The 23,825-nt window shown below is 29.2% G+C and overlaps 9 protein-coding genes across 9 annotated transcripts; 5 read left to right on the forward strand and 4 right to left on the reverse strand.

The window, feature by feature from the left end:
• Positions 1-148: 148 nt before the first annotated feature.
• On the forward strand, positions 149-754 carry FG386_002016 (uncharacterized protein; the record flags this gene model as incomplete). Its single annotated transcript, XM_067341364.1, has 1 exon — positions 149-754. A coding segment is annotated over one exon (606 nt), but the record flags the coding sequence as incomplete, so codon positions are not given.
• A 1,757-nt stretch (positions 755-2,511) lies between these two features.
• Positions 2,512-4,074, reverse strand: FG386_002027 (uncharacterized protein; the record flags this gene model as incomplete). Its single annotated transcript, XM_067341375.1, has 1 exon — positions 2,512-4,074. The coding sequence occupies one exon, from the start codon at positions 4,072-4,074 to the stop codon at positions 2,512-2,514; it is 1,563 nt and encodes a 520-aa protein (XP_067196826.1).
• A 1,231-nt stretch (positions 4,075-5,305) lies between these two features.
• On the forward strand, positions 5,306-7,307 carry FG386_002038 (uncharacterized protein; the record flags this gene model as incomplete). Its single annotated transcript, XM_067341386.1, has 2 exons — positions 5,306-7,204; positions 7,302-7,307. 2 exons carry the CDS (start codon positions 5,306-5,308, stop codon positions 7,305-7,307), a joined length of 1,905 nt encoding a protein of 634 aa, XP_067196837.1.
• A 389-nt stretch (positions 7,308-7,696) lies between these two features.
• Positions 7,697-8,529, reverse strand: FG386_002049 (uncharacterized protein; the record flags this gene model as incomplete). Its single annotated transcript, XM_067341397.1, has 3 exons — positions 7,697-7,804; positions 7,867-8,322; positions 8,377-8,529. 3 exons carry the CDS (start codon positions 8,527-8,529, stop codon positions 7,697-7,699), a joined length of 717 nt encoding a protein of 238 aa, XP_067196848.1.
• Positions 8,530-9,048: 519 nt separating this feature from the next.
• On the forward strand, positions 9,049-16,248 carry FG386_002060 (uncharacterized protein; the record flags this gene model as incomplete). The annotated part of the gene is made up of 1 exon (XM_067341408.1): positions 9,049-16,248. One exon carries the CDS (start codon positions 9,049-9,051, stop codon positions 16,246-16,248), a length of 7,200 nt encoding a protein of 2,399 aa, XP_067196859.1.
• A 43-nt stretch (positions 16,249-16,291) lies between these two features.
• On the reverse strand, positions 16,292-18,754 carry FG386_002071 (uncharacterized protein; the record flags this gene model as incomplete). The annotated part of the gene is made up of 1 exon (XM_067341419.1): positions 16,292-18,754. One exon carries the CDS (start codon positions 18,752-18,754, stop codon positions 16,292-16,294), a length of 2,463 nt encoding a protein of 820 aa, XP_067196870.1.
• Positions 18,755-19,398: 644 nt separating this feature from the next.
• Positions 19,399-19,785, forward strand: FG386_002074 (uncharacterized protein; the record flags this gene model as incomplete). The annotated part of the gene is made up of 1 exon (XM_067341422.1): positions 19,399-19,785. One exon carries the CDS (start codon positions 19,399-19,401, stop codon positions 19,783-19,785), a length of 387 nt encoding a protein of 128 aa, XP_067196873.1.
• Positions 19,786-19,868: 83 nt separating this feature from the next.
• On the reverse strand, positions 19,869-21,455 carry FG386_002075 (Hat1-like acetyltransferase; the record flags this gene model as incomplete). Its single annotated transcript, XM_067341423.1, has 1 exon — positions 19,869-21,455. The coding sequence occupies one exon, from the start codon at positions 21,453-21,455 to the stop codon at positions 19,869-19,871; it is 1,587 nt and encodes a 528-aa protein (XP_067196874.1).
• A 574-nt stretch (positions 21,456-22,029) lies between these two features.
• FG386_002076 (uncharacterized protein) lies at positions 22,030-23,742 on the forward strand (the record flags this gene model as incomplete). The annotated part of the gene is made up of 3 exons (XM_067341424.1): positions 22,030-22,187; positions 22,269-23,511; positions 23,620-23,742. 3 exons carry the CDS (start codon positions 22,030-22,032, stop codon positions 23,740-23,742), a joined length of 1,524 nt encoding a protein of 507 aa, XP_067196875.1.
• Positions 23,743-23,825: the final 83 nt, after the last annotated feature.

The raw sequence follows: 23,825 nt of genomic DNA on the forward strand, positions 1-23,825 counted from the left end.
AGGTAGTCAAGACCCAGGCCAAGATCCAAGTTCTGGCTCGGGAGGTGGTCAAGACCCAGGCCAAGATCCAAGTTCTGGCTCGGGAGGTAGTCAAGACCCAGGTCAAGGATCTAGTTCAGGTTCAGGAGGTGGTGAAGATCCAAATCAGGGATCTAGCTCTGGTTCTGGAGGTAGTCAAGATCAAGACCCAAGTCAGGGATCCAGTTCCGGTTCTGGAGGTGAAGGACAAGACCCAAGTAAAACACCTGCAGTAAATGATCTATTTAATAATATTAAAGAAAATTATCAAAAATTGTCAGAAGAAGAATTTAAAGAAAAAATATCAGAACTAAAATATATATATAAAACTGAAAAGGAAAAAGAAAAAGAAAGAATTAAAAAAAAACTGGATACTCTAAAATCTAAAGGTTTTAAAGAAATTTGTGATGATGCCGATGACCTTAGTGAAAAAATAAATAAAATGTACAGCGAATTTAATGACAAACATCGAGGACAATCCACTGAAGATTCTAATTATAAATCTGAAAAGGAAAAATTAGACAAGGAAATTAAAGATTCAAAAGCAAAACATAAAAAACAAGTGAAACAAAAAAAAGAAAATTTAAAGTCTGATTTAAAATCAAAAGAGGAATCAGAAAAAAGGAGATTAATGAATGATCAAACAGATTTTGACGCTAAAGTTAATGATCTTAAAAGTTTGCATAAGGAACATTATGGTAGAAATAAATCAAAGTTTGTATTCTGGAAAAAATAATGATCCAAATAACGAATTAAATTCTAGTTTTAAAGTTTATAAAGGCTTTAATCAATAATCTCTTTAAAACTCTGAAAAAGATAATAACAAAGATTCAAATTAAAGATTTAATTGTGTTAATAGTTAAAATCATAGTTATTGATCTAATTCAGGTTCTGGTCAAATAAAAAATCATCAATCAGAAAGAATTTGTTAAAGAGTTAATTATCTTTAAATACGGACAAATTCATAATAATTTAAATTGTGAAAATAATATATTTAAAAAAAATGTTGGTGATTGAAGATCATAATATATTTAAGAAAAATAATATTATTATTAATAAATATGAGTATGAGATAATTACAGATTAAATTAAGAACAAAAAAAATGTGTTTGATATGTAGTAGTTTTGTTTTATATATGAAAACAAAATCTAAAAAAAGGAATAAATTAATAATAATTTGATTTTGTATTATATTATTTCATAAAATAAAACACACGAAGAAATATATATTTTAGAACTAATTCAATAATATTCAACAATTATAAATTTAAATTTATTTTTTTGTAACAAAAAAATAATAGTCTAGATTTCTTAATAACTCTATTTTTAATTATTAATTATTTAAAAAAAGAATGACGAATCTATATTTATTTATATTCCTCTGTGTCATTTCTCATATTAGTAATACAATTAAGGTATAACTGTTTTTAATTATAGTATAAAATAATAAAAAAAAGAATAATTGTATTATTTTTATTAATACTAATTGCATATCATATTATTTGAGACAGAAAATAATGACATAAAAAATAAATTTCTAGATACAGTTTAATAATTTTAGCTTTTGTAATTAAAAAATATGTTGTTTTACAAATATATGTTACATAATAATTGAGAATTATTTAACAACAATATACATATTTCTAATTTTTTTTCTCATTAATCTAAAATTATTGAATATCTGGTACTTGTTTGTATGACACTTTTCTATTAAAAACCACATATAATACTAATAAATACTCTCACTGCTTAAAAAATCTGAGTTATAGGCGCAGTTTTTATTAATTAATATACTGTACAAATATTGATAAATAACAAGAGTAGATTGTATATACATACTATCGATATATTTACAAAAATTGTAGTGTTAAAAACAAGATAGTTCAATGAAATATTAAATAATTATTTATAATAATGACAAACATTAAACAACTACCTAGACGTAGCTGTAAACTATTTTACTAACATGTTTAATTATTAATTAGTATTAAATATTGTGGCAAAAAAAAAGATTAACTAAATTGTAATTCTTTTCAAATTTGTATAATATGGTTGACCTTTAAATAGATAAACATAAATATTGTCAACTTTATTAAACATGTAGTCTATATTTCAAATTCAAAATATTACCTCGTAAATCATTAAAAGTTCCAAATAAAAATAACCATAATAAGAAACTGATATAAAACCACAGTGTGATGAAATTAAAATCAATAGTAAATTAGTAATATTAAAACTAGTAATTTACTGAATATTACTAAGCAATATATAACCAAAAAAACGAAAATGCAATTTTATATTTACACATCATCATCACCATTAAAGAAAATATCTTTTGTAATAAAACAATTTTAAATGATACATAAATAGTCAATATCAAGTGGCCTAATATCAAAATAATGTTAATAAATATTATATTTAAATAAACCATTATATGTGTAATAATTAAAATTAATTTAAAAACATGTAGCAACATAAAATCAGCGCACCATATTATTCTGACTGATCCAAAATATCAGATAATTCATATTTATCAAACTCTTTACTTCCAGTTAAAGAGCTTTGAGCTGTGTAACATTGTGGTTCGCACCTCCGTCCATCACCCTTTTCGCAATCCGTATGGCTTTCCTCAGACTTAGCAGATTTTCGATGATGATGATGATGATGGTGATGATGATGATGATGATGATGATGTTGATGATGTGCTTTAGATTCTTCATCTCGAGTATGAATATCTAAGTCTTGAATTAAAGCAGCCAGTTGAGAACTTGACCTGTATACTCCAGGTTCCAATTCCTTTTGAGTCTTAATCTTGTGTTTTTCTTTCTTTTTGGACTTCTTACCATTAAGATCATATGAACCTGATGAAGAAGTAATCACTCCCGAGGAAATAAATGAAACAAACGACAAGAGTTTTGGCCTCAGTTGAGTATCCTCCGCATCTTCAACATCCATAGCTTTCTGATTTTCTGAAGTTATACATTGCTTGGAATCAACATGTGTTTTACCCTTTCTATGTCGTCTTGCTCCTCTGGTTCTCACACCTGTTGCTCCACCTGTTGCTCCACCTGTTGCTCCACCTGTTGCTCCACCTGTTGCTCCACCTATTTCCTCACTTGTTTCACCACCTGCTACTCCACCTGCTGCTCCACCTGCTGCTCCACCTGCTGCTCCACCTGCTGCTCCACCTGCTGCTCCACCTGCTGCTCCACCTGCTGCTCCACCTGCTGCTCCACCTGCTGCTCCTCCTGATGGTCCACCTTTTCCATCATGCCCTGGTGTTCTTGCAGTATCTTTAATGGCAGTGCGCACCTCCTTTTCAAGTTCTGAATCACTGGAGGAAGTATCACTAATATGCCCTGAATCTCTTGCTGAAGGTGACTCTGTATCAAAACTATGAATCTTGTGTGATGAGCATATCTGAGCTTGAAGATTTATAAAAACTTGAATCATTATGCATGCAAAATTCTTGACGTTTAAAACATAGTTAATTAAACATATTTGTAAAGCAGATATGGCATCAAGAGAAGAACGAAGTTTATATAGTTTATTCAATTTTCTTTCAATAAGTTTTACAAACTTTAAAGCAGTTGATCTTGATCTTGAACTTAAAGGAATATGAAATTTAACGTAGTCAGTTAAGCCTGAAGAAGAAAGATGCATTTTATCCATATCAGTTAGGTCTAGGCACGATTTTGATTGAATAAACATATAAATTTGATTTCTCTCAGATGCCAACGCTTTTACTTCTAACTCCAAAAGACTAACTACCTTATTTAATGAAATGTTAGACTTGTGTCCATATCTCACAAAATAACGAGCCAAAACTGTAATTTTAACATATAAATAACTTAAGATCTTATTTAAGTTCAATAACTCAACACATGTTAACGCACGAAGAATTTTATCAGAACATTCTGGCTTTTTTATATTGTGTTGAAGTAATTCAAATTCCAATTGATCACCTGGCTTTGGTAGTTGATAAACACCTGCACAATCTGAGTTTATGAAAAATAATGCAAGAAGCAGCAGTATAAATAGCCTAAGACAACCCATAAATAGCGTATATATGATGTTATAATCGATTGCCGTCTTCCATAAATTTTCAACCTACATACATTTACATCGATTATGTTTTTAAAATGTCAAATCAAGATATTAAAATAGAGATTTTTAATGGCGCTTTTATCTATTTCTACCGTCATGCTACCTGAACTTATGTGAAAACTAAACAAACCTCGCAAATTTAAAATTTTACTCTTTACGTTGTTAAAAAACTACTCATTTGCTAATTTTTTGCTCTATTTTATTTGAGTGATAGTTATTGTGCTTATACATCGTTTGCAAAATATTTGGTATTCCTTTAAATCCAAGTTAAACATGTTAATTTAAAATACCGCCGAATTTCTTGTATTAAATTTATAATGATGTTACGTTGTCTATATAGGTATTGTGATATAGAACAAGGTAAATTAGCACTTACAACAACTTTATTGTATACTTGTTATCATTTTCCATTCTTATATTACAATTTCTCTGCCCTGGACATTTCTTTTCAATTAATACTTAAATTTGTTGTGACAATTAAATATAAAAACTAGTATGCAGAATAACTAACACATACTCACAGATAAAACAAATACTTATAACACTAGTAAATACTTAAACAGTAATCAAGTGAACAGTTATAACTTCAAATAATTTATGTTTTGATTAAATTACGTAATAGATGTACCTGAAACACTTTAATAGAGTGGGGTTAAATTCACACAATTAACAAAGTTTTTGAAATAGTTGTAAACCTGAAATAAAAAAACCACGAATAGATCCAATTATTTATTTAAAGTTATTATTTATTAATATAAAGAGTTATATGACAATATTTAGCAATATATTTTCGATTTCCAGTTATAAATATCTCATATGTATTCACCAAAATATAAATGAAGCTGATAAGATCATTGTGAAAGTAAATATAAATCGAATGTCTTCAGTATTATATTTAAATGTTAATTGTGCTCATTTTTTTATTTGAGAAGTGTATTATCCAGGAAAATAATTCGTTTCTTTTTTTTAAATATAAATCACTCCCACTTTTTTTTTTTATTTATTAGTGATAGCTAATAAATAAAAAAGTAAATTAAAAATTCAAAGTGAATCTGCGGATTGTGTATCTTTATTAACCGGTACATAGGATTTTTAATTTAAAATTCAAACATAAATCAAAAAGAATGTTTTTGGCGGTTAACTCGTAGTCCAAAATTTGCTAATTTGCAACTCACATATGATGATTTTAGAGAGATTTAAAGACAAGAAATTACTAAGGAAAAATGATAAAATTGAGATACTTAAAGATTATTTGTTTAAATTAAAGAGAAATGATTTAAATTCAACGAACCCACTATCTCCCGAGATAGAGGATTTGATTAAAATACATCTTTCAAACATTTCTTTTGGCGAGACACAATCTCTTATAAACGAATTTATTTTTCCTGGAATACAGATTTTGTCTAATAATCCTAATGCTCTCATTGGTGATGCAATTTCACTTGTCATTTCCTTAGAATCTTTTAAAAACATTTTATTTTCTGATGAGAACTCCATTGATCAATTTACTAAGTTATTTACATTTAAAGACTGGGAAAAGCTCAGCCAGAGAGCTATTTTTGTTCGAATATCAATCTTAATTACTTTAACTAAATCCAAAGTTTTATTCAACAAGTTGATTCCTTATTTGAAAGATTTTATTTTGCTAATTTTTAATAATTTTGACCAAAAAAGTTATTTCATTTATAAGTCAGTTTCTGATTTATTTTCAGTAATAATAAAAATGGATGCACTTAATTCATTTATTTTTGAAAATTTCTTTGGCTTTCAGAATAATCTATATACTCGTATTTTGAGTGATTCAGATAGTGCTAAATTCTCCTTGATTCAAATGTACAAATTGTTAATAAACAATGGAAATATGAGAAAGTTGTTGTTCAAAAATAATAATTTTAATATAAATGGTGCGAATTTGTGTAATATTATTGACAAAGCTACACAATACAATTTTTTTTCAAAAAATGACTTATTCTCCTTTCTTTTAAATAAGTTATTACCTCTTATTTTAAACAACACTGACAACTTTATTTCTAACACAGGACTTGAAATTTTGGATATACTGTTGTCAGATATTGAGATTTCAGACTCTCATTTAATAGTTAATTTGGTGAATAAACATTTAAAGAGAGTGAATAACCTAATGAAGTTTTTTTCAAAAAAAGTTGTAAATAACAATGGATTACTCAAAGCTTTTATATTGGATTTAAATATAATAAATCTCATTATTGATAACAATAAACTTTATAATGTTTTTTTAAACAATTTAGCATGTAACTTATTGAAGTTTACAACAATGCTAATTTCATCCCACAGTGATTACTCTTCTAGCAAAAAATTCATAGAAAGTGGCCTATTTAAAACATTATTAAGAACAATCTCTAGATTTACACAACTTTCTAATGATTTTAACAATTCAATTTCACTATCAGATTATGAACTTAATAGAATAAATATGTTGAATTCAGAGTTACTTGAAACAATTAAGGCTATACTTATTAACTTGGATTGTTTTAAAAACACTTTTCAAATCACAGAACCTGAGATATTGAATTATGCTCTTTTAACATTGAAATCAGTTTTAATTTGTGCCTCGAAGTATTTAACAAGTTACGAGCACTTAGTATTGTTTACAGAAGAACTAGTTAATATTTATGATGAACCTTGCTTATCAATATGGAAGTTGTGTTTTATAATTAAGTACCTAACAGTAATATTTTCAACTAATAACATATATTGGATTTCTGAAAGAGTATATGACAAAACTGCTGCAATTATAGAGAACAGTATTTTTTACTGTTTCATTGATAAAGATGGAAAAACTGAAACAAAAATAAGAAATTACGTAGTGACAGATCCAAATATTGTATTATTCAGTTCTGAACTACTTGGAAAACTAATAAATGGAAACAGTTTAAATGAACGTTTGTTTGAAAAATTGTTTATTTTGTCTGGAAAATTTATTAAAGAATGCCTAAAACATAGGCCACTAAAAAATTTTACATCAAAAACTAATGTTTTTCACGATAAATACGATTTCTTCATCAGTTTTATTCCACAATTGAATATCAAATTTAAAAGCGTAATTACATTTGATTCTCTTTTTATTGATGACATTCGATATTTTTCAAAAGATGGAATTTCACCTTCATTATTGCATTCGGTTTTTATGTTGTTAGAGATAATTATTCAACAAGATAATATTGAAACAAAAATGGAATTAGTTGAAACTCTAGTTATGGAACTATTAAATTACTATATTCCTAGTGAAGAGAGCAATTCATACATTTCTTTTTTTAACACATATAATTACATATGCAATTCAATGGGAAGAACTATAAATCTCCCTAGTCCGTTTCAAATTAATGATAATTACATACCTAAATTCAATGATTTTGATATAAGTGACCTTTTAAATGATCCTCAATATATAGAAGATGTAGTTAATAGATTTTCCGAGTGCACAATTGATTGTGTAGGTGATTAATCAATAATATTAATAGCAGAAACAAAATTTATGACAGATTTGTGCTTAATTTACATATAAAACTAATAATTAATTTAATAATTATATCTATTCAAAATATTTATCTATACTTTCTTTGTCAAAGTTATTCTTTATTATTTCTAATAGTTCGTCTGTAAATTCTCTCGATGAATAATCCAACGGAATTTTACCTTCCTAAAAGTTAGTTTTTTTTTATAATTGAGTAAATATGAATTATAAATTGATTTTAAACATACCTTATTCTTTTTTAACAACATTTCCGGTTTCTCGTTTGCTATTTTTAGTGCTATCTCCTGATGATTTCCATTAATTGCTGCATGCAAAACTGTATCCCCAGAAATGTCTTCTATATAAGAAATGTTTGCACCTTTATTTAGAAGAGTATCAAAAGCTTCTTTTTTACCAGAACAAGCTGACATAAATATGGCTGTCCGACCATAGGAATCTCTAACGTCAATAATATTGATATCCTTTTTGATTAATAAATCCACTACTTGATCATGTCCTTTAGAAGCTGCATAGTGAAGTGGAGTGGACCCAGAATGTGTTTTTGCTCCACAATCTGCACCATTATCTATTAATATTTTTGAAATATTATAGTTCCCTATAGAACAAGAAGAGTGGAGTGGAGTCCACCCATTCTCATCACTTGTATTTACTTTAGATCCCTTATTAACTAATATTTCAACTATCTAAATTGTTAATTTTGTTTTTTTACTGCACTTCAAAGTAAAGAATAAACTTACAAATAATTTGTTCTTAGAAACTGCATTGTGTAAAAGAGTTCTTCCGTCATCATCAATAATATCAAGTTGAGTACCTGTTATAGAATCAAATATTCCCCTAGAAAGTGATTCATCTTCAAAGTCTAAGGCAGCTATAAACTTGTTTTTTTCCATTTTATTGTCATAATTTGAATATTCTTAGAATTTATTTAATTACCGTTAAAACACAAGGTATGTTGAGCTAAAATCAAAAAAGAAGCAAAATAAGAAATTTCTTTATTAAAAATTACTTCAATGAAGTTATATGAATAAATTAAAATATATAGGTACAATTAATAGGGATCACAACTTGAATTCTTATTATTCAAAATAATTTATGTATATAAATAGTATATATTTCAAAAAACTGTGAATTTTAAATTTAATAGAAATTAAAAAAGAATCCAAATTTCTTACAAATCAATGATACTTTTTTGAACTGAATTTTTAATTTCTTTATTTTAGTTAATAGCACCACACAATTACGATACCAGTATTGGTTCTGGCGGTAATTGTTTCGGGTACCTCATGCTTTCTTCACAGGGGTTTTTTTTTGTAATTTGAAAATTAATAATCTTCATAAATGATTTTTGACTTAATCACCACAAACAATATACAGATATATTTTGTCAATAATTATTGAGGTTGCTTTAGATGTGGGAGAATCTTGATCCTGTTTGGGGTACAGGATCTTTTGAAAAGTTTTACAATGGTCCATTTAAAATACTATTATCTACTCAACCTGATGATTTCGATGAGTGGTGGGATGTAAATAGAGAATGCATAAATTTTATAGATAAAAATATTATGTATATATCGAATCCACTATACTCTATTACCAGGGATTCAACTTTAAATTTAAATAATGTAGGCTCTGAATTAAATGAATTTCTTAAAGATAAATTTGAATCTACTTCCTCTTTACTAATAGATCCATCGGTGGTTAGATTATGTGAAGACTTATCTGTGGAGCTTTCTTTGCATCAAATGGAGGTATTTGGATTCATTAACATGGCCTTAATGAACCCTTCAATTCAGAATGAAAATGGGATTATTAATTTAGATGTTCTGTCTTCAGCAGTAATGGAACTTTATTATCGTGAGTTGAGGTTTCTTTTATTATTAATTCATGAATTAGCAAATAATTGCCATCCTTGTGTCGTTCTTGGTGTTCTATGTGATCAAGACTCGGATTGTAAAAATAATATCTCGCATTCTCCTTCACATACTTACCCTGATGAAAACAGCAATAATGTATTCACATCTCAGTGTCCTCCTATATGTATATATGGATGTATTAAAATACTTCAGTCTGGATTTATAAAGAATGCAGTAAGTTCTATCTTCCACAGTATTCAAGAAATTATCAAACTTGGGCAAGCAAACATAAAAACTGAGCCACAATCCATGGTCGACATTCCAAGCAATTTTGAAGCTAGTGGTTTTCTAAGAGATCATTATAATAATATTATATTTCAATTGGTTGACACAATAACCATGCTTTTTTCAAGATTTAATCCTCAAATTGATGAAGTAGAAGCATTAATGGAATTGATTCCTAACGTTGCGAAAATACATCCAAGTTCTTTAATCAATCGCCCTACTGCAGCAGACTATGATTCATGGGACAACATTAAGGAGGATAAGTCAGAAAAACTAACTCTTTCTGCTAAAATTTTATTCATTGTAATAATTTCATTTGACTATATACCGCAAAGATGGAACAGAACTAATGATATTACTGCTTTCCCAAACTCGCTGTATGATGCAATGGAATGGTTTTTTTCTTCGAAAAGACTCCCAAAGGCCTCTAAACAAAATTTATTTTTATTAAAACACTGTTTGATTTCAAAATTATCTCAAGAGGTTAGTAAAAATGATGATTCTAATTCATTATCATATTCTGTAAAAAAAATCGATATGATAAATAACGAATTTTGGGATTTGGAAACAAATTTAGGAAAATTTGCAGCATTTGCTATAAATGGAGCTTTCGGTGAAAATTCAAAGAAGAGATTTATGGGTATTACATATTGGAAGGTTTTTCACTACATACAGAACGACATTTTAAGATATTTAGATCCAATTGATCCCGTTAACCTTATTTTTATACAGGTCATTTATGATTTCTATTCAATTTCACTCAATCCAACTCAAGATCAAATTCAATGGTCTAGAATCCTTCAATTACAAAGAAGAATATTAATGGAAAAAGATTCCAGACAAAAAGTTGAAAAGGAATCCAGTAATATAACTTCTAAGGACTCAATAACTTCTGTATTAAGTCCAATTATTTGTTGCTTGAATGTATTATGCAGAAGGTATCCACTTGCAAGTTGGGGTGCTTCTAAAATTCTTTCTAGTTGCATAGAGACGTTTCCTACATTAAGTATGTATTCTTCATATGGTGAAACAGATCAAGACACTTCTTTGGCAAATTCTATGCCCCCGATACTTTCGGAATTATTTATTGATTTACTTGATCTTGCTGCAACTATAATGATGGTCGGTCATTACTCGCTAGGACAACAAATAGCTCATTTTCTTCAAAATCAACCTTCGAATATTTGGTTTCATTTACCGTCTATAATCCATTTTATTACTAAAACACTTTCATCAAAGTTTTCAACAAATAAAAATGAGGAACGCTTATTAAGACTCGATAATCATTCAGTTAATGAGCAACCTAAAATGGGAATTTGGAGTGGTAGTGGCCTTGATAAGCCACAATTTTTTCACTCTTTTTGTAGAACTGTTCTAAGAATAATATCTTTCGGTTTTTCAACGAGATTGAATATTTCTCATCCACCATCTCCACCTCTATTAAACATTACTATTAATTTGCAAGGTGGGAAGAGTATCGCTAATTTTATTACAATTGTTCTAAGAGACTGGTCAGAAAACACGGTTTTAGAAGACCCTAAACTTGCATACGCGTTGCAGGCAGGATGTTTAGATGCTATCTCAAATGGTTTAATTCATTTTCAAGCTTCTGAAACTCTTGAAATTATTGCACAGAAGATTCCGGTTTTTAAGAAGACACTACAATATTCTAATTCTGAGGATGAGAAAGCAATATTCCTAATTAAACTTCTTAGCTGCATCTTGACTCTTAATTTCAAGGAGTCAAATATTAAGAATATTGGTTATAGGAATACCGTTGAATTTTCTGCAATCAATAAAACTTTAAATATTAAGGAAAACTTTAGTTGCAATCATCAACTTTACATTTTAAAATGGATTCTCCTTGACATATTACCTATGCTAGAAAACAGAAAAATATTTTCTTCTGTAAGATATTGGATTATTGTTACCCTTGTATTAAAATATATACGCTTCATACTTTTGAGTCCATTACCCGATACTTCACAAGAGCCATCTGAAGAATCAGAGGCAATTATTTGGCTATTTCGATGTATACTTTCCATTGATTCACCAACTTTTCATCAGTTAATGAGTGTCATTATTATTGATGATGATCCACACACGGTTTTTGTTCAAAGTCAAAGTAGTGAACCATCTAATAAATTTAAGATTCAGGCCGCTAAGGTTGGATTAGATATAATTAAGATTCTTCTTCAAAGGGACTATCTATTTATATACTGGGTGCAAAATTACAAGTATATATTAAATAAACAATACGTAAGTTCAATAAATAGCAAAAGTACACAAATGGACTATAATCAACTGAAGATGGATACGCAAGCTGTTGGGGTTATTTCATATACAGAAAGTGCGTTAATTCCATTCCATAAGCAACTTTATCTACAGCCTCGAAAAACACCATTAATCACTTATAAAGATAAATATTACATTCATTTTTTGTTGAAATATATTATTAGTGGAATTGATAAGTTGACATTAAAATATCTGATATTTATATTACTCCAACTTATATGTAGAGACTCAGAACTAATTCTGTCTTTATTGACAAATCTACCATCATTGTTACTTCAAATAAGATCTACTTTTACACACATACTTTCTAATCCAGATAACGATAAATTTCCTGTTCAAATCGAAAAATTTGTCCTTGAGAATGAGGACTCATTCATTTCTATTTGGAATTCGGGACTGTCTTTTTTTTCTTCTGAATCTGATATAGGAATGAAAAGTAGATCCTTAGTTTTTGATCAAGAGGCTGTATTTTGGGAAGAAATTACAGAAGCTGATATACAATCTTCAATATATTCTTGTGAATATAATCTTCTTGGTATTTCTTGCAAGTCACTTCTCCCAATACACAATGAATTGGAACTTTACTGGAATTTATACTTAACTGCATCTGTAGAATCGAATGACTTGTCCCTTTGGAATAAGTTGAAATCTCAATTTAAAAATTCTGTTACTATCTCCTCATGTAAACTGGATGTTCTAAAAGCAAATGATATAATATTAAATGGTTATTTGCAATCAATATCACCAACATTCATTACTAAAAGATCATGCGTTTACGACAAAATTTCAAGATTTCATCTTACTAGCACTAGGTCTATAGTAACCTTCATGTTATCTAAAGGTATTGAAAATGATTATATATTTTCAAGTAAAATTAAAAATGATTTAGATTCAGTCCCTTCTTTAATTCCCCTACTTCTGGGCCTCAACTTAGGGTTCTCCATAGACTCACCTACTATTAAAGAATATTTATTATTTTCTGTCTCTAAGACACAAAGATATTCAGCAAAAAGTTATGATGAGATATATATCCCTGATCCTTCTTCAAATTCCGATCAGGAGGCATTTCCTTTATTGACAATTATAGACATTCTATCTAATCCACCTCAGATACCACTATCACAACCAAATGAGGAGAAGTTTATTCTTCCAAATGTGGACTTTGCTATTCTGACACAATTAGAATTATATTACATTTCATTAAAATTGATTGTAAATTTAATTAAGATTCCTCAACTTGTTGATTTTACTTTAAGACTGATATCAATTAGATTTAGCACAAGATATGCAATATTGAGGGAGAGGCTACTTATCCCCATAAGTTGGATACCTGTTGAGTACCGTTGGATGCATTATTTACACGCTTCAATGATAATAAATTTGATATCATCAGAAATATTTATTGTTTCGCAAGTTTATTCTGCTATGAGAATAATTGAAGACTCAGAGATTAAAAACTCTATTTTTTGTGATCCCTTTTGGGTCTCCAGCGTTCAAAATCTCAGTGTTATTTTCAGAATATTCCTAACTTCCCCAAAGGCTTCTGTATCTGTTTCTGATCAGTTTGACATACTTTCAATTATTATTAACCTTGGGCAAGCAATTATTGAAGATGAATCTAATTTCAAGATTGATGAATTTAGCGAGCAAATAAGTAAACAAGCCTATTTGTTTAATTCGTTTATACCATATTTGTCATCAAATAAAAATTTGGTTTGTGGAATTTTCAGAACATTATCACATCAGAGTTATAATGTTATTAACAACAATAAAAACTTATACACAGGAAGGTTCTCCACAATTCTGTCTAACTCAATCTATAATACGTGTTATCATCTCTTTATAAACGAGTACATAAAATTTTTTGGTCTTTTGCTAAACAAGTTCTCAAGCTATTCTCCTTTGAATAAAACGGAAGATTCAATGGATATGGAAACAAATATGTTCTTCACTCTGCAATCAATTATTGAGCTTTGCAGACCATATATAAACTTCTCTTTCTTTCAAAAAAGTCCGATTCCATTACCAACGGCTATACTATCAATATTCTCACAAACATTTTTAACTATTGTAAAAATAATTTATAATTTTACTTCTCAAACTCGAAACGAACTTTGTGATGATTTTACTTATGGTAAACTCGTTTCGCACTATTATATTTCTGATTTACAGAAACAAAAAATATGTTTTACTACAATTCAAGATTGCTGCGAAGATATAGTTAACCTTCTAACTGGATTGGAAAAAGCATCTTCAGATGGCACTCATTCCTTCCCAATTGAATGGAAAAATACACTTTTACTTCTATTATCAAATTGTATAACTATTGATAGCATTCAACTAAATAGTGGAGATGGAACTCAGAATGTAAATGAATCACTTACAAGTTCCTTCCTTAGACATATTTGGCCTGAAATTTGGGTTAATAGGAAGAAGAATAATACAAATAATTCTACTTTTATTGATTTCTCTTCACTTTTAATAAACAATCTAAGAATCCCAAATAAAGGTCATAATTACCCAATTGTAACTGGACTTGAACTTGAATCATACTTACCTTTAAACATGGATATAACAAACTTTTATTGGGTGTTTAATCCACAGGATGCAGCATTGTTTAGTTATACTTGTGATAGAACTCAGGAATTAGAGCACTTTGAAAGGATGTCATTTTATCCTGATATGATAATTGGAGTTAACACAAAGGAAAATCATTCGTTTCTTTCTTTATATTTGCTTTTTCTTATATATAACAGGATTTACTATTCAAAACAATATTTGAGATTAACAGATATGTCAACTCTTGTTCCATGTTCTAATGGAGATGAACACATTCAAAATATGCAGACATTAATTCGAGGTTCTAAGTGCTTTGGCCAATCTTGTGTTAAAAATCTCATACTTTGGAACTATATAACTATTAATTGGATAAATATGTCGCAGTTATTTCTCAGAAGGATTGTTGAGTCTAATTATATAAGTTACCTACTTTCGCAAGAGGTTATCGCTTTAACGTTCCAAGATATGTTACAGTTTTTCTCAGAATTCAATATTATAAAGTCGGAGGATTCATTGGAAGTTCATTTTAATAGAATTGAAAATCATTCTGAACTCGTAATTTCACTTTTTTCCTTGGTTATTAAAATAATAAATAACGGAATAATTCCAAATAATACTCTTGCTGGGTATGGCTCTATTGACAACTTTGAAGTTATAGCAAGTTGGATAGAAAAGCTTGAATTCTTTTTTAACTCATTTTTTGATTTTTTCATTAAGCATTTGTTATTTTGTCAACAAAATAAAAAGTTAAGCTACGATTTTTTCTTGGATAGACAGGCTAAAAACAACTCAGGTAAATATAATTCAGGAAGTCAATGCATGATAGAAAGATTTTCACCAATATTATGTACAATTAATTCAATGTTCTCTAAAATATTACACACAAGTGTCCTTATAATTAATCTGAATGATAAATTAAATAGAGACAAGATGGAATATGATGATATAATGTTAAAAATAAATTCTTGTTTGGTAAATATCAAAATGTTGCACAGTAGATGTGGTCAAGTTTTGGAGGTTGCTTCTCAAATAATATCTTCTAATTCAAACTCTAATTATATCATTTCTATTTTGGTTTCTTCAGTATCATGGCTAGAGTCAGAATCCAGCTTTCTTTTATTAGCTCAAGAAAAAATTACTCATCTCATAACTTGTGGTTTGAATTTTAAACCAACAGTACCTACGACGAGTAGTTTTAACGGTGACATCTCAAACATATTCAAGTTTAGATCTGACATAATAGCGTGGCTTTTCAGTTGCATTAATTATTTATTAATGTCACTGAGGGATGTTTTTGAACTTAAAAATTTGCAAGTCACGAACAATAAACACATTCATGACATAATCAAAGTTGTTACAAGGTCAAGTGTAATAATCTTAAACTACTATCATTCACAAAATTTAAATAAAGACTCACTAATAAACACTAGAAATACACTATCAGGTGATAATTTTCTAGACTTAGTTAAGAACTATATAAACACATTAAGCATCATTTTGGATTCTCACAGAAAAACTAAATTAGCAAATAAAATGTCGGAATTTTATAAAATCTGCGACCCTGAATTGGAGATACTTAGAGGAATAAAATTTAAACTGGAGAAATTTGTCAATTAGTTATATAATTTAATTAAAAATAATAATTACCAGCCTTTATTTTTCATATTTTTTCTGATTCAAAGAAATTACTACCTCTACATTGTTTCCTATCAGAAATGTTTTGTTTATATTGAACTTTGTGATTCTTTTTTCTATTATTCTCTCTGGGAACGGTTAATCTACTGGGTTCTTCATTATCGTCACTAAGTTTCAGTGTTTTGGCGTTTTTTTGGCTATTTTCTATTATAAAATCTTTGAAACCAGTGCGCTTGTTTAAAATTGATGAATTTATTTGCGATTTCACCTCGTGGTTTGGTGTATTTGGATCCAAATTCTCGTTTTCTGTATTAATTAAAAGCAAATCATTATACCAATAATCCATGCTGTCTTCACCGCATACGAATAATACACCATCATCATCAATATTTGTATTGTGATAACATTTACACACCCTTTCATAACTCTCGCGAAATATATCTTCAAAACCCTGGAGTGATATCATTGAACCACCACTTTCATCTTTAATTACTCCGACATTCAAGTCATCAATGATACTGTTATCATTAAAGAATGTTAACTTGTTGTCAGAAAATAACTTAATTTTTTCACTATTAATAAGCACCTTTATATCCTGCGCTGAGATGTACCCGTCTTCGTCCTGATCAAGCATTTTAAATGCAAGTGTTAAAATATCTTTTCTAGAGGCCAATTTTGGAGATATCGCAGCAGCAACAAATTCAATATAATCAATCTCCCCGTTTCCATCACTATCAACTGCATCTAAAAGCAAATCTATATGGCGTGATGGTACTTTTAATTCTCTTTGAGCTGCAATATGTTGAATAGCCGTTCTCAAATCACTTATCTTAATTTTCCCTATTTGTCTTGTATCTAGTTTATAAAATATATTTCTTAAGTTCTCAATCCATTTATCTGGGCAATACCTTGCAATTATTGTCAAAGCAATTTTTTTTAACAAGGGGGAAACATAATAACTTCTTAATGATTTCAATATAGATGTATTGAACAAATTTAAATTTTCCACATTCATTTCGGAAAAACCATTTAAACTTCTACCTGAATGTGCTGAATTTTTTCTATTGTTCTTTTTATATTCATTTCTATTTGAGTTAACGTTCAAATTTGGAAATACATCACAACCAAATTCGCTTAAATTTTGTAGATTATATTGAATAATCCATGGATGTTGAAGTGCCATTTTTGCATCCAGTCTCTCATTTACATTGCGATTTAGAAGTTTTTTCAGTAGATCTTTTGCCAGTGGGGATATTCTATCGTAAAAAGAACTCTCAAAATTTATATTTTTGCTGAGAACTTGTGAAATGGTATCTGAGTCATTCACTCCCGGAAATGGAACAACCCCTAATAAAAGTAGGTGAAGCAAAACACCCGAACTCCATATGTCACATTTTGGTCCATATGAAGAACTTGTACAATTTAATATTTCTGGAGCAACGAAATAAGGCGTTCCTGCTTTTGTAGTCATACCAAAATATTCACCTGCATTTAGTGTGTAAAATTCTTTTGAAAGACCAAAATCAACCAGTCTAATTTCATGCCCAACTCTAGATGAGAACAGAAAATTCTCTGGCTTAATGTCACGATGGCAAATCCCTTGGTTGTGTAAGTATTGCAAGGCACTAAATATTTGCCTCATTATGTTAGATATAAGTTGTTCCTTATTTGAAATTTCAGTTTTTTGCATCAACTCTTGTATTTTTGATGACTCATCTCTACATTCAGGGCAAGGACATACAATTATATGTCTATTTGTTGCTTCTTCAGCTTCATGTTGACTCTTCGAAATTTGAATTTTGTCTAGTAAATGACCACCATGGCATAACTCCATAACAAGACATATGTATTGTTCATCCTCATATACCTCATAAAGACGTGTAATATTTGGATGATGTAATTTCTTCATTATTTTTACTTCTGTTTTAATTCTCTCCACATCTTTTGGGTTTATTTGTCTAATTTTATTTTTATTCATTATTTTTACTGCTCTCATCGTGTTTGTAAGTATTTCTATAGCTACTCTAACTACTCCATAAGATCCTTGACCAATAACTCCCCTTAACTCATATCTTTTTTGGAGCTCGAGTAATGAACCTGTAGATACAAAAGTATTATGGCTGAATTTAAGTTTAAATGATGGAGAGAAACACATAACCCTTGTTCTCTCAGTACTCCTAAATTTACTTTTATACTTGTAATTTTCCGTACTTGAGCATTTTCTATTGTTTATATAACGAGTTGGTGGAGTGACAGACATTACATGCGATCTTTCCTTTTTCTTAAGCCACTCGTCTGTCCATCTTATCTGATCAATTCCGGTGATTGATCTTTCCATACTAGCACTTACACTTACTCTCCCAAGTGAATAAGAGTCAGAACGGAATCTATCTTCCTCTATCTCGCACCCATTTGAGTTTAAATCATCATTTAAATTTATCTCTTGGCGGTAATGACCACATTGCCCATTTCCTAGATTTTTGTCCATCTCATACAATCGGAAATATAATTTAAAGAAACTGATTTCTTATCTTTATTTTAATAATCCTGTTTATCTGTTAATTAAAACTAATCTGAAAGTTAAATTTTTATGAAATACCACAATCCCACAAAAACACAACTTCATTACAACGGAAGAATTCCTGTCACGCCTGCATCAATTGCATTGCAATTTACATAGAAAGGAATTCACTCTATTTGATTAGAAGATACTAATATCAATATAGAGTTATTTTTTCCTTTAATTTATTATTATTCCCTATTAAATTTTTAAAATATAAATTTACATTCTTCTGACGACGTGGCTTAAAATTGCATGCCCACAAATATGTGGGCAGTAATCGGTATTATAGTAAAAATGATTCGAAAAATCAATCAGGCGCGCCAAACCATTGGTTATTATGGTATTTCAGTGTGGATTCAAATAATTTATATTTAGCGGTAAATGTGAGTTTTACAAACATGCTCATACTTTAATGCGTGATTTTAGTAAATTAGGTTTTCTGCTAACTATAGTACTTCTTGTTTTCTACTTAAATATCAATTTGTTGAAAAAAATAACTGATATCCTATAAACTAGTTTGTCTTTATATTTTTATATTTTTCCTTAAATATTATTTTAAATAATCGGAAATGGCTCAGAACTACATTTACGATCAAGAATACGTCAAAGAGATGAATGAACAGGCATATAATGAAATAACTTCAAACAATGGCTCAAATACACACAAATTCAGTAAGAATATACATGTGGAAACTAAATCAGGGAATATTTTATCGGAAATAGGTTCGAATGTAGAAGATGGCACACACAATATAAGTAGTGAAATGAAAGAAAAACTATACAATTCGCTTACAGGACTAGGTTTGGTAATACTTATCTTATTTATTATTTACTTGTTTAATAAAACTCTCTTCTGGTTTATTATAGCGACCTTCTGCATCTCGTGTTATTTAGTTACAGTAAAATTAGGATCTGCTGAAAACACAAACAATATTCAAGTTAACCAAAATGTGTAAATGAAATTTTAAATAAAGAATCACAGCGTTACATTTGAAATTTTGTTATAATCCTTTTTAGTCTATTATAAGTAATTTTTTCCTTATATATATTGCGATCTTATTTTTTTAACTGAAATGTAGAAACTTATGTAAGCCTGTTTCCATGCGTATTCTAAATTTTGAACCATTTCTGACTGAGATATACCAAAGAGGGAGTCAGAATTGTCAGCGAGGATTCTCTTCTTAACAGCTATCCTAAATAACTTATCAATGATTTGTCTCTCTGGATCCTTCCTTAGATTCAAAGAGCCTGTTTCATCCTCTGAAAATATGAATAAAAAAGTTTTTAAATGTTCAAAAGAAAAAAGGTGTATATATATACCTCTCTTATTATAATATAAAGACTTACCTTCAAAACTCATTCTCAATCCTCTGTTCTCGTCATTATCAATAAATTGTGGTTTGGGTAAAGGTTCTGGGAAATATTTGAAAAATGCAATAAGAACTAAAATCCTTGCAATTTGTCTTGGAGACTCTTTAGTTAATTTGTGAATTTTTTCTTTGAGGTCCTCCCATTCCTGAGAGGGTGGGAAAATACTAAGAGTAATCTCTCTCAAGACGCTCAATGAATCTTTTGAATTTTCCAAGATTTTCAAGAGTTCTGAATCCTCAAGTGGTTTAAAAGAACCTTTCTTAAAAAAGTGATTTCTTATCAATATCTCAATACCAACGATGTCTCTCAATTGCATCATTGATGGTGCAGGGTCCTCAACTGTAATCTCCATTATATCGTCGTTTTTAATGGCATATTGATATATTGCATCTAAAAAAGTATATCCAAACCCTTTACCTTGGTATTGAGGGAATATCAATACTTGAGAAATTCTCATTCTGCATTTTGGCATAGAAAAGAATAAATAAGTAGTTATTATTCCCATTATTGTTATTGCTTTTTCCTTTACAATAACAGGAAGCCATATTGTCCATCTATCCTCTTGATCAATTGAAGAGGCAGATTCAATGTACCAGTGCAAAAACCATTCAATTCTTCTATGAAGAGTCTGAAAATTTTTTACAACAGGATGTTCTTCATAAAAAACTCCTTTTTCATCTAAATCACTATCTCTATTCAATATTGATAATAAATTCTCAGATTCGGCCAAATCTACTTTTCTTAATTGAACTTTTACATTTTCTCCTAAATTTAATTTGTTTGAAAATTTGTCAATTGTAACACCTGGCATTAAGACTAAATCTATTTTAATTCTTTCTATAAATTCTTCTCTAGAACAAAATTCTCCCTCTAGTGACACGGTTCTCAACTGTTTTATTATCTCGTTTATGTAATCCTGTTTTACCTCATCTGATAAAATCGCGTTTTCCTTGCAGGTATTTTTTCCTTGAATTACTTCAACATCAACATATACATCAAACCAATTACATGAATAGTAAATATGAATGTATGTCTCATATCCCTCTAATAATGAAATTTCTTCATCAGGAAAGAAATGATGTGCGTAGTGTGGGTTAAATGTTTTTTCATTTTCTCTTCCAATAAGATCTTCTGGAGTCATACATTGGTGAAAAAACACTCTTTTAAGTACACTAGATATCTTTCGGGGGAAAGGTACCTGGGGAACACTCTCTTCAGTTAACCTCGCTTTCTTTATTGGTTGAAGGTCAGCCATTTTTAATTATTTATAAATTAATATGAAAATATAATTGTCTATAAATGCTATTATTATCTATATCATACATTAATTAATGAATCTAGTCTAATTGTTATTAATGTTTCATACGCCTCTACATACTACCAATTTTTTAGTTAATTAACGTAAATTCCATCCCACAAATTGCCAGCACCTGGCGCCAAAAAGTTTTACTAGTGTTGGTCTGCATGCAAAAGAACATCTGAACAAATAGAATAACATATTGAATTTAATTCAGGTAAAAGCAAATATAGTTCAATCATTAAATAAATTTAATCATAAATTTAATAGTTTTTCTAATAGAATCATCAAGTAAAGAAAATGAAAACATTTTACTTATGTCAATCAGTCTTTTTTGTCAATCTGACTCGAATTCGTGGCGAATAGTCCAATAGTGTAGACATTCTCGTCTTAAAACAAAGTTTGATATTGAATAAAATATACTTTTTTCTTTTCTTAATTTAAAGCGCTAGGTATTATAGTTTCCGGAACTATCACGATTATTATTTTGAAATGCATTTCCGGAAAAAAATTCAAACCCGTATATTAATTGATGTATAATGTAGCAATACTTTTACCGAGCTTGGAATATCGTAACAATACAAATGGTGCAATTAATAAAGCTGCTTTTGGAATTGTATTAGAGCAATTGTGTTGGTTAAGTACGGTACTCCTGGCTGTCTTATTCACTATCTTTTCAATTGAGTCAAGGTAAGTGTCAGTTAAATTAAAGTTACCATTATAACACAAAATTAATCGTTCTTCTTAATTGATCATATCCGAGTAAATTAGGGTTATTTGGTGCGCTTGCCTCATTCCACCTATTGTATTTGATTTTTCACTGGTATTTTTGGGAATTAAAGTGCTAAAATTTACGATATCATGGTGTTTTTTAAGTGATGTGATTATAAGAATTGTTCACATCATTGGGTTGCTTTCACGTGGAATATGCTTGATTATGATAATTAGCAATATGTTACTTGGAAAGCCTGAACTACAATTTCCTTTGGCTTTTATTTCTGGTGTAATTATATTTCAAGTACTATTTGCAAGTTTTTCAAGTTCATTAAGGTGCCCTTGGATTATTATGAGGTTTCTGTTTTTTGATATATGGATTGGTCTTTTATTATTTCAGATTTTTTTGAGGATAAATTCCGAATTTAGATATTACTCTGAAATATCAAAAGAAAATTACAAGTGGGAATCTTATTCACAATTTCATGAAAATATGATGAATATTTCAGAGAAACTGCAACATATACCTTCTTGGTGGGTTGTTTTTTGGCCATGTTGGTTTTGGTGTGCCATTATTTTTTCATTTTCAACACTATTTTGTGTTTTGGGATTCGCAGATAAAATTCTAGGGATCTTTGGTATGTTTTTTGGATTCCTTTCGACTTCTACTCTAATAGGTTGTTTTGATCTTGCAAATTTTCTGAACAGTTCTATATATATAAAGGACAATAAATATAACATTAGTTACAATTACAAGTTAAATGGTTCAAATGTGAGAATTTGGCATATTTGCTTTATTTGTGCACAAACGCTAATCGCCATATTATCAGTTGTAATCTCACAAAGTTTAATTGATGAAAGAGATGGAAATAGTTCAGGATTCATTACTTCCTCTAATGGAAACTTTATTGTCAATAACATTAAACAACTTAAAAAACTAATATCACCTTATAGAGTTGGATCTGAAATAACTCTTAATAAAAGAGGTACAGGAGTGTTTCACACCGTTGTAAATAGAAGCATTGACAGAGATACTAGTGATGAATTCATAAGTCCAACAACTTTGGAAAGAAATGATCTCACTACTGAATTGTCATCTTCTACTGTTTCCTCACCGTCAAGCTACAATCAACATGAAGAGGAAGTGAAATTTGTAGAAGATATTAAATCCACTGATATTCAGGATGGAAGTCAAGAAATTATCTGCATTATTTGCTGCGACAATAATTTTGAAGCAGTATTTTTACCTTGCGGGCATGGTGGTATTTGTAGTAACTGCGCTCTAAAAGAGTTTTACAGGGTAAGTTATATATCAAAAAAGGATAAATAAAATAAGAAAAGAATTTTACTTTGTTAAAACATATTTAAATAAATTCTAACCTCTTTGTTAATCCCCTCATATATTTAGATTGGACTATGTCCTACATGTAGGCAAGCTACATCTGCAATAGCTGCATACAAGAATCAAACTATCCAAACGAAACACTCTGATAAAATAAGCGCAATAATAATCGCAACACAAGATATTTGATTCTAAAATCATTGATTGTTGCTACATTATCCTTCCATTATTCTATAAATCTCACATTATTTTTCTCCACATCATGTATCATC

Source organism: Cryptosporidium ryanae, assembly GCF_009792415.1.
Source record: "Cryptosporidium ryanae isolate 45019 chromosome Unknown contig_31, whole genome shotgun sequence".
Lineage (NCBI taxonomy): Eukaryota > Apicomplexa > Conoidasida > Eucoccidiorida > Cryptosporidiidae > Cryptosporidium > Cryptosporidium ryanae.